The following is a 9,852-nucleotide window of genomic DNA, read 5'->3' on the forward strand; positions in this document are numbered from 1 at the left end:
CTCCTTTTCTATCCTTTATGATTCAATCATCTTGTAATGTTTCATCACTACTTAATTTGCTTACTTGGTGAAATATCTTATTTTTACATTTGCAAACTTATCTTTCAGTTCACTAATTCTGTCTTTCCATGTGTGATGTGCTAATTAATGCATGCACTGATTTTTAAATTCTGATCATTACACGTTACACTCATGTATGTACTTTTTCTATGCTTTTCAATTATATTTACTTCTGTTAGCATAGATTCTATTAATAATATTTATAGTTCTTCTTTCTATCCTTTTAATGTTTAATAACATGTATTTCTGAGGCACTCACAGATTATTTTATTTAAACTTTCCTCCCACGTATGTGACGGATGAGCCATTGCAACTTTTAGAGGCAAAGAAATGGCACTATGAGCTGTTTGCAGAGTGACCTCAGCATATTGCTTAATGAGGCCCATAAGCTTCATAGAGCCTTAGATGAGCCAATGGGTGATGAGAGTCTGGTTGTTCTATTGTATTTGGGGAGTAATGTTTACAGAGCTATTGTGTGAATATGGCTGTTACTCAGATAGCCCATACAGACTAAAACAAAACTCTAATATGACAACTTTCCTTTTGCTCATTTCCTTGTTAACTTTATTTTTGCTTGACTGTGCTGTGTTTGGTTAACCAACTTACACTAGTGGGTACCATGCCCCCTCATCCCACATACAAGCACAACTAAAGAATTAAGATGCAGCTGGGGTTGGTACTGAAGAAACTGCACCCAGGAAAATGTTTCCTGTGCGAAAGCATTTTAGATACTGTTGCTTCTGAAAAATCAGTGATTTCAAAAAAAAAATAAGACCTTCATGTTTTATTGCAGGGCTAAAGTTCAAGCTCCCATCGATGAAACTTTAAATGGGGAATATCTTAACAACATTCCCTGTTCTCCTCAATGCATGGAAGACATCACATAAATACATAAGATGGGCCACTTGAAATGTTTCCTTGTAAATTATTTAAAATCCTCTTGAGACTTCAAAGTTGTGGCAGATTTTCCAGGATTATCTGGAGGATGTTCTCAGACATGAGTCCTCAAACTTGATTCTTTCAAGTTTCCTTTTCATTTGTCTGGACTTACCGAAGCCAAAAGTTTTCCCAATAAATATTCAAAATAATTTCCCAATAAATGTTCAACTTAAATATTCAATAATAAATATTCAACTGGAATTTACAAATGGGCCTCAAAAAAACAGGTCAGTTTTTCTTCTTTGGAAAACCTTTCTTACAGCTGCCTTTATGGCTTGATTTCTCAGACTATAGATCATTGGGTTGAATGTTGGGGGCACAACTGTGTACATAATAGTGAGCAAAATGTCCAGTGCACTAGGAGAGTCAGAAGGTGGTTTGAGAAACTCAAAGACTCCAGTTGACACGAATAAAATGACAACAGTGAGGTGGGGAAGGCAAGTAGAAAAGGCCTTAGCTCTGCTCTCAGCAGATGGAATCTTCAGCACAGTAGAGAATATCTTTGTGTAGGACAGTCCAATAAAGGAGACACAAAGAAAGGCCAGAACAGCCAAGAAGGCACTGACCCCAACCTCGCTGATGTACTCATTAGAACATGAGAGTTTCAGGAGCTGGGGGATGTCACAGAAGAACTGGTGAATGACATGGGAGCCACAGAAGTGCATTGAGAAAGTGGCAGTTGTGTGCATGACACCAGAAATGACCCCACTGATCCAGACGCCTAAGACACTGTGGACACATTTGCTGACATCCATGATGAGTTCGTAGCGCAGTGGAAAGCAAATGGCCATGTAGCGATCATAAGACATCACTGTGAGCATGGACAGGTCAGCAATGCCACATAGAGTGAAAGCAAAACACTGCACTATGCATTCACCGAGGGAAATGTAGCCACTACGCAAGAAAGAGTTATAAATGTACCTTGGTAAAGTCACAGAAATGTAGCACAGGTCCAGGAAGGAGAGATGTTTCAGGAAGAAATACATGGGTGACTGGAGACTAAGGTCCACAGAAGTTGCAGTGATAATGAGGATATTGCCAGTTAGTGCCACCATGTATAAGACTAAGAACAGAGAAGCAAGTATGATTTCCTGCTCAGGCTTGACTGAAAATCCCATCAGAAGAAACCCACTCATAGTGAAATTAGCCATAGTCCTTAATTTCCCAGTGATGGTGACTGCAAGACAAGTTGGGATCCATGAAAGAAAATGGAAAGTTGCTTAATCTACTAACTTAACTGGACTCAATTAAGTTGGTCAAGAAACACTTCATAACATAGGAAAAATCATTATGTATACTAAAAATCATGTCAAGAAATTTTAATATGCTTTGATTCTTTTTTTTAATAGAGGCATGTTTATTTATTTATTTGTTTGTTTCTTTGTTTTGTTTATACATGCACTGGTACAGTCAGAAGCGTGGGAGGGTGAGAGAATTCACCAGAGCCAGAGCGGGGAGCAGAGCAGGCAGAAGGACCGAAGTACACTGCTGAGGGGAGCAGCGGGCAGCAGGAGAGGTCTGCGCGCCTGCTTTGATTCTTTTATGGAAACATGGGTAAACAAGAATCTAAATTATAGATTTGCCCATTTCAATCAAAAACAAGGAAAAATGAATATACGTAATAAAATTAATAAGATCTTTAAAATACATAATTTTATTATTAGACATATGGAATATTCAATGTTCATTTATATTAATTTTTTTCAGTCCATACACTCACATTAATAATGTTGTTATCGGGCCTCCCCTGTGGCACAGCTGTTGAGCGCTGGGTTGTGAAGCTGCCCACAGCCTCTGCAGCGCCAGTTCGATCCCTGGCCACCAGGGAGGATCCCACATGGCGCACAGACCTCTCCTGCCACCCGCTGCTCCCCTCAGCAGTATACTTCATCAGTCTGTCTGCTCTGCTCTGCTCGCCCCTCTGGTTCTGATGAATTCTCTCACCCTCCCGTGCTTCTGACTATATCCAGTGCTTTTATAAATAAATAAATAAATTTTAAATAATAATAATAATAATAATAATTTTGTTATCTACCTGTACTTTTTTTAAAGGTTTTATTTATTTGTACAAGAGCTGGGGTACAGGCCAGAGGCACGGGAGGGTGAGAAAATTCACCAGAGACAGAGCGGAGAGCAGAACAGGCAGACGACTGAAAACAATGCCTAGGGGAGAAGAAGGTGAGGCAGGAGAGTTCTGATGTGCCATATAGGTATCTCTCTGGCCAGCCGGGAATAGAATCTGCACTGCAGAGGCTGCAGATAGCTCCACAGAGCTGAGCTTAACCTGCTGCACCACCAGGGAGGCCCTACTTGTACTTTTTAATGAATCATTCTACCTAATCATATTGCATCTATCTACAATAGATTTATAATTGCAATTCATTTTTTTTATTTTTATATAAAAAAATCTTCATTTTTTCCATTTATTTTCTCATTAATTGGAATTAAGAAACTCAAAATTGATAGAATCTATGCAATAATTATCTCAATAACCAGTATCATTCATACAAAAGATCATAAAAATTCATTTGAAAAATGCTAGTTTCCCAAAGGAAAGGAAAAGAAAAGACTTTCTAGTGTATTTTATGAAAAAATAGCATTTTTAATATACAGATGAAAAAATAATTTGCTTGAAGTCTTAATTAAATAACATATTGAATAAATATTAATTATATTTTGTACCCATGTTAATAGCAAAAGTGAAATACACAGCACTATTATGAATAAAGACAACTAGTAGTATCATACATCTGTAGATGCAAATACAGAAGCAAAATTATATAGAGTATTATAGATCAATGTTATATCAACAAAATTAATACTATTAATTATATCAAGGGATGTTTATTTCATATAAATACACAAAAAACTTTAAACAAGCAAGTATTATGGTGAAAAATGTGCATGCCGTGTGGAAAAGAGCTAATTATTTAGTAAAAGCTTTGAAACAGTCTTTATTTTAAACCAATAAATTAATATCTGGGTGATATTTTACCTAGTCATGTAAATAATTGGTATTAAGAAAATGTCCATTTATAATCAGTGCTGCAGCAAAAATATTGAGAATTTTCAAACTGTAACTGAATAATTTTTTCAAGATAATATTTGATAGAAAAGATTTGGAGATGATGAGTGAGTCCTTTACAACATCAAGTAAAACTTACTTAAAAATTGGTTCAGTAGTGGGCCTCCCCGGTGGCGCAGCTGTTGCACGCTGGGTTGGGAAACTGCCCGCAGCCTCTGCGATGCCGGTTCGATCCCCGGCTGTTCCCTGGCCACCAGAGGAGGGTCCCACATGGTGCGCAGACCTCTCCTGCCGCCCGCTGCTCCCTCAGCAGTGTACTTCGGTCCTTCTGCCTGCTCTGCTCTGGCTCTGGTGAATTCTCTCACCCTCCCGCGCTTCTGACTGTGGCCAGTGCTTATATAAATAATAAATAAATAAATCTTAAAAAAAAATTGGTTCAGTATATGTGTGTGGAGAGAGAGGTGTTGGGTATGGATGTCTGTGCATTTATGTCTTTGTGTGTATTAGAAAGGAATATTGTAATACTATTAAATTAAACCAAATAATGTTACATTTAAAAATATTGAAGAGACTTTAAAGACAATGCCTGACAATTCTAGACATATAGTGACATCTTTACTCATCCATTCATCCTCTCTTGTAACTGAAACTTACCAGGTGAGGTTTCTGGAGGCTCTAAGAACTTCTATTTTTGTGTATCTGGAGAAGGTCGCTTATTATTCCTTATGGAATCCAACAAAAATGGTATATGCCTTATGCATGAAAATATTGCATGATATACCCAGAAGAGTTTTGTTTGGTCTTTTGTTTAATATAAATCAACTATTGTTAATAATTTATACAGCAGCTATATAGAGGAATTATGTACAATTTTTGTTTTCATATTTGAAACTTAATCTTTTCTGTCCAGAAAAGAACTATACAATTATTTTTAATATCACATATATATATGAAGATATATATTTGCATATGATTTATATACTAACCCAATTGTCAGTGTGTTTGTGTGTGTGTGTGTGTGTGTGTGTGTGTGTAAAAAGAAATGTCACATTATGGAATACAAATATCTAACTATTAGTTAATATACTGTAACCATAGCTATCTTTGATACCAAGAGGAAAGCAGTGGAAAACAAGAGACTTGAAGTAACTCTTTTGTTGGTTTTTAGGTATCGTTATCAAGATAATTTTGCCTTTCTTCATAAGCTGTGACCTTAGTAAGAAGATAAAGATGGTCCCTTTTGTTCCATTAAAGAAAGTCCTCCATTCAAAGAAGATTCAGAATTTTACTTCCTTCATTCTACTATTTGCTTGTCTCCAGATTATCTGTTTTTTTTTTTTAAAGGGGTCATTCATAATATAACAATATATAACAGTGAATATTTCTTTTTTAAACAATTTTTAAAATTCAGGTAGATGAAGTGATTTCAATATATAATAAAAGTTTTGTTCAATGTATTAAGTGTGATACATCTAAGGATTTTTACCAGCTATTCCCCTTGAAAGTCTTTTTCCTTATATTTCTAAAAATTTGGCCATTAACATGTCCTTTGCAGATTTTTTTCTAAATTATCTCTAATTCAGAACTTTCCCTGAGGATTAGAAGAAATCAGAAGGCTACATTAATGTTGTAAACGATGTTTGGGTGCAGTGGGTTGAGCATAGTGCGTTGAGCATGCACTGTGAAGCTGTCCGCAGCCTCTGGACCATGTTCGATTCCCGGCCTGCCAGGGAGATAACCACATAGTGCGGCAGACCTCTCCTGTCTTGCCCGCTGCTCCCCTCAGTAGTGTTTTCAGTCTGTCTGCCTGTTCTGCTTCCTGCCCTGTCTCTGATAAAACCTCTCACCTTCCCACATCTCTGGCCTGTACCCCAGCTATTGTATAAATAAATAAATCTTAAAAAATAATAAAAGAAGGAAGTTTGGTCACTTATAATCTTTCAATCTATTGTTTCTGTTTGATCCTTACTTTGTGAAGATGGAATATATTAGTCACTTTATTCCCATTAATATATTTAATTTATTCCCATAGTTTTATGTTTGTATGATAAATGAGCAATTTATCTGTGATTTCTGATGTGGAAGCAGCCCTTATCATTTACAATTGGCAGATATGAGTCAATAAAAAATATGAATACAAGAAGTATCAGAGCGTCATCCATCATACATTCACACTGCATTACTTCTAAGATGGTTTACACAATGAAAGGCATTGCTGGGGAGGTGGGAACTGCACTCCGCAAAATGTTTCTGGAGAGGAAGGAGTTTGCAATGTTCTCTCCCAAATCCATAATTTCCATGTAAACAATCCATGTAAATATTAGTTCACACATAATATTTCATATTTTACAAGTTAAATATCAGAGGCTCATCTCTCACCCATTCAAAAATCAGTCATTTATGGGTTTTTCATTATTCTGATTAATCTATCATTTTAGAACCTTAGGAAACTCACCAGAGCATATTCAAATGCATCCCCTCAAATGAAGAAGAAGCTGTTGATGTGGTCAACTTACATTTAGTTCAAAATTCAGATCTCTGAGTTCAGGCACATTCAGAAAATTATGAATTTGATAGAGAAATAAGTTCATTTCAACCCTTCTTTGGCCTCTGGGGGTTAGACTCTGAAGTCACTTTGGCACAAGCAAGTTATCTGGGTGCTATGGGTATTTGGTGTTCCTGGGCAATACCCTGGGACCAAAATTTATAATTACATTGATTGTTCCTGCAGAGTATTTCTCTGTTGAGTTGATTTAATGATTATACCTAGTTACCTGGAAATTCACCTTATTACAAAAATGTATACAACATGGATTAAAACCTTGAAGGTATGACCTAAAACTTGTGGAAAGCATAGACTATAAGCTCATTGACATGTACCTTAGTGAAAACTCGAAACAATAAAATACTTGGGAGAAAACAGAGGCAATAATCTTATTGAGATCAGCCTAAGATATGACTCTGGGGATTGGACTCCAATAAGAGGGAAACAATCAAAAAATAAACAAAGGGGACTACATTGAACTAAAGAGCTTCTGAACAGTGATGGAAACCATCACTAGAAGAAAAAGATGACCACTAGTGGTAAAAGATATTTACAAACTATCTAAGATCAGAGATTAATATCTAAAAAATATAATCAACTCATACAATTCAATATGAAAAAACTGCTCTATTAAATATTGAAAGAGGATCTCAATAGGCTCTCTCTGCATATAACAGATAGCCAATAGTCTCATGAAAAGATGTTCACTTCTTTTATTGTAGAATAGGTACATAAAAACCACAATCACATCTCATCTCAAACTTGTGAGAGGCCATTATCCAGAAGACAAGAAGGCAAGGGTGCTGGAGAAGGGACAGATAAAAGGGAACCTTCATATGCTGGTACATTAATGCAACTACCATGGGGAAAAAGATGCAAGTTTCTGAAAAATTTAAAAATATATCTACAGTATGATCCACAATTTCCACTCTTGGTTTGCATTCAAAGAATGTGGAAACCAGTATTTTCAAATGTAGAGTCACCTTTGGTTCATTATAACACTATTTACAACAGCAAAGAGGTAGAAAAAACGTAAGTGCCCTTCAAAGAATGATCACTAAAGATGCGGTATATGCATAGGATAGAGCACTACAGATATAAAATGGTTGAAATCTGTCATTTGTCACAACCTTGATTAGACTTAGGTTATTTTGTTTAGTGAAATTAGTCAAAGAAAAAAGACACATGATTTTGCTAATGAGTTACATAGTAACAAAACAAAGGAATGAATTAACAACAAAAAAAAAAAAAAACTTTTGGAGCAACTAGTGCTTACCAAAGGGAGGGGAGATTTGGAGGGGGTGATTCAGGTAAAATGTGTCAATTGCATGGAGAACAGAATTGGAGTTTTAGCGCTGAACTTAAGCATATACACAAGATGATTTTTAATTGTTAACACCTGAAATATTGATATTATAATAATGTTGTGTCCATTTAAAAAAATGGATTTGAATTTATTTTTTTATAAAAACTGATGTACAAATCCATTACACTAAAAACTATATAATTGAGGATAGAATCCTAAAGACATAAGTAAATGCAAAATAAAAAGTATTCTGGTCATGGATTAGAAGATATGAGATTTTTATTTTGCTGCTTAATCTATACATTTAACATTTGGCAATTGGTAAACTGATTTTAATGCTTATATGGATATAGAAAGACCCTCGAGAATCATAAACAACCTGGAAGAAGAGAGTTGAAAAGCTTGGACTGTGAAACTAGTTCTTAATAGAGTTTGATGTTATACGCATGAACCCATACATCAATAGAACATAGTAGGAAATCACACACCTACACCATCATTTAACAAAACACAGGTGAAATTCATCAGGAAACAATATTTTGCAATTAATGACACTGAAATTCTGAGGACATGATTGCTCATTTAAAGATACAGAATCTATCAGATATCCTTTGAATAAAAGGAATCAAAACTTCTACCTTGTGACTTTTGTAAAACTGATTTTACAATGGATTGTTGAAATAAAGAATAATGCAGGGCCACCCCTGGTGGCGCAGCGGTTAAGCACTGGGCTGCAAAGTTGCCCGTAGCTCTGCAGCGCCTGTTTGATCCCAGGCCACCGGCGAGGGTCCCACATGGCGCGCAGACCTCTCCTGCCGCCCACTGCTCCTCTCAGCAGTGTCCTCCGTCTGTCTGCCTGTTCTGCTCCCCACTCTGGCTCTGGTGAATTCTCTCACCCTCCCACACTTCTGACTGTACCCAGAAAATTTTTATTTCTCAAGAAAAAAAATAAATTTCAATTAATTCTGGAAAAAATATGAAAAAATCTTTTTCAGTATTGTCTGTTGTTCTTACCTTTAAAACATGGAATATAGATGAAATGGTGTTTGGGAACTTTTATAAGCCCATGTCAGTCCCTTCTTTTCTATCATTTATAATTCAAACGCTTTTTCATAGTGTTTCTCACTCTGTTTCATGAGTTTATTTGGCAGAATTTCATATTTTCACACTTGGAAACTTTTCTTTCAGTCACTAATTCTGTCTTTACTTGTGATTTGAGATGATTGATCATCCATTGATACCTATTTTCTGATCACAGCTCATTATACCTCCATAAGTACATTTATCTACTTTTTTAAAATAACTATCCTTTTTGTTAGCATGCAATAATGCAAATGGTTTTGCCATTCATTTCTTAAGTCATTTTAATGTTTACGAACACGTATTTCTGAGCAACTTAAAGATTATTGTTATTTAAAATTTTTCTCACTTGAGTGCCAAGTAATCCATATATCTTAAGAGAGGGGCAGAGTGGCCTCAGTGTACTGCTCCTGGAGGCCCTAAATTTGATAGAGCCTGGGAGTGGAGGTGCTACCTGGTCAATGGGTGCTGAAGGTCAGGTAATTACACTGAGTTCACAGACATGGTATGATATCCCAACTCGTTAGGGGAATTGCAGAAAATGAGAAAGAACCTCATGTTACTGTTTCCCATCATCCTGACTGAAATCATCAGGGAAGAGACTACATTAACTTCTTCAAAATTATGGAAATTTTTCTCACACCTGGTTTTGTGTGGTGATATATTAATCTACACTGTTTGGCAGAATAATTTTCATAGAGCTACTGAATGTCTGATATGACACTCAGTGTGCTCCTTTCTCAATTTAGCTCTAAATTCCTGGTTGCCTGGTTGGCTCTCCACAGGTAACAATTTGGGTACCCCTCTCTCTGTTGCTAACTCAAGGATACAAGTCATGAGTGAACAGTTAACTGGTCTGGACCTGAATACATTATGTCCAGAAAAAATGCACTTTGA

General features: G+C 36.2%; 1 protein-coding gene across 1 annotated transcript; it reads right to left on the reverse strand.

Moving 5' to 3' along the window:
• Positions 1 to 1,214: 1,214 nt before the first annotated feature.
• LOC119251045 (olfactory receptor 14J1-like) lies at positions 1,215 to 2,150 on the reverse strand. The gene has a single exon (XM_037518552.1). The coding sequence runs from the start codon at positions 2,148 to 2,150 to the stop codon at positions 1,215 to 1,217; it is 936 nt and encodes a 311-aa protein (XP_037374449.1).
• Between the last annotated feature and the right edge of the window lie 7,702 nt (positions 2,151 to 9,852).

This window comes from Talpa occidentalis, unplaced genomic scaffold, assembly GCF_014898055.3.
Source record: "Talpa occidentalis isolate TD23 unplaced genomic scaffold, MPIMG_talOcc4v2.1 talOcc4.2, whole genome shotgun sequence".
NCBI classification, from domain to species: Eukaryota; Metazoa; Chordata; class Mammalia; order Eulipotyphla; family Talpidae; genus Talpa; species Talpa occidentalis.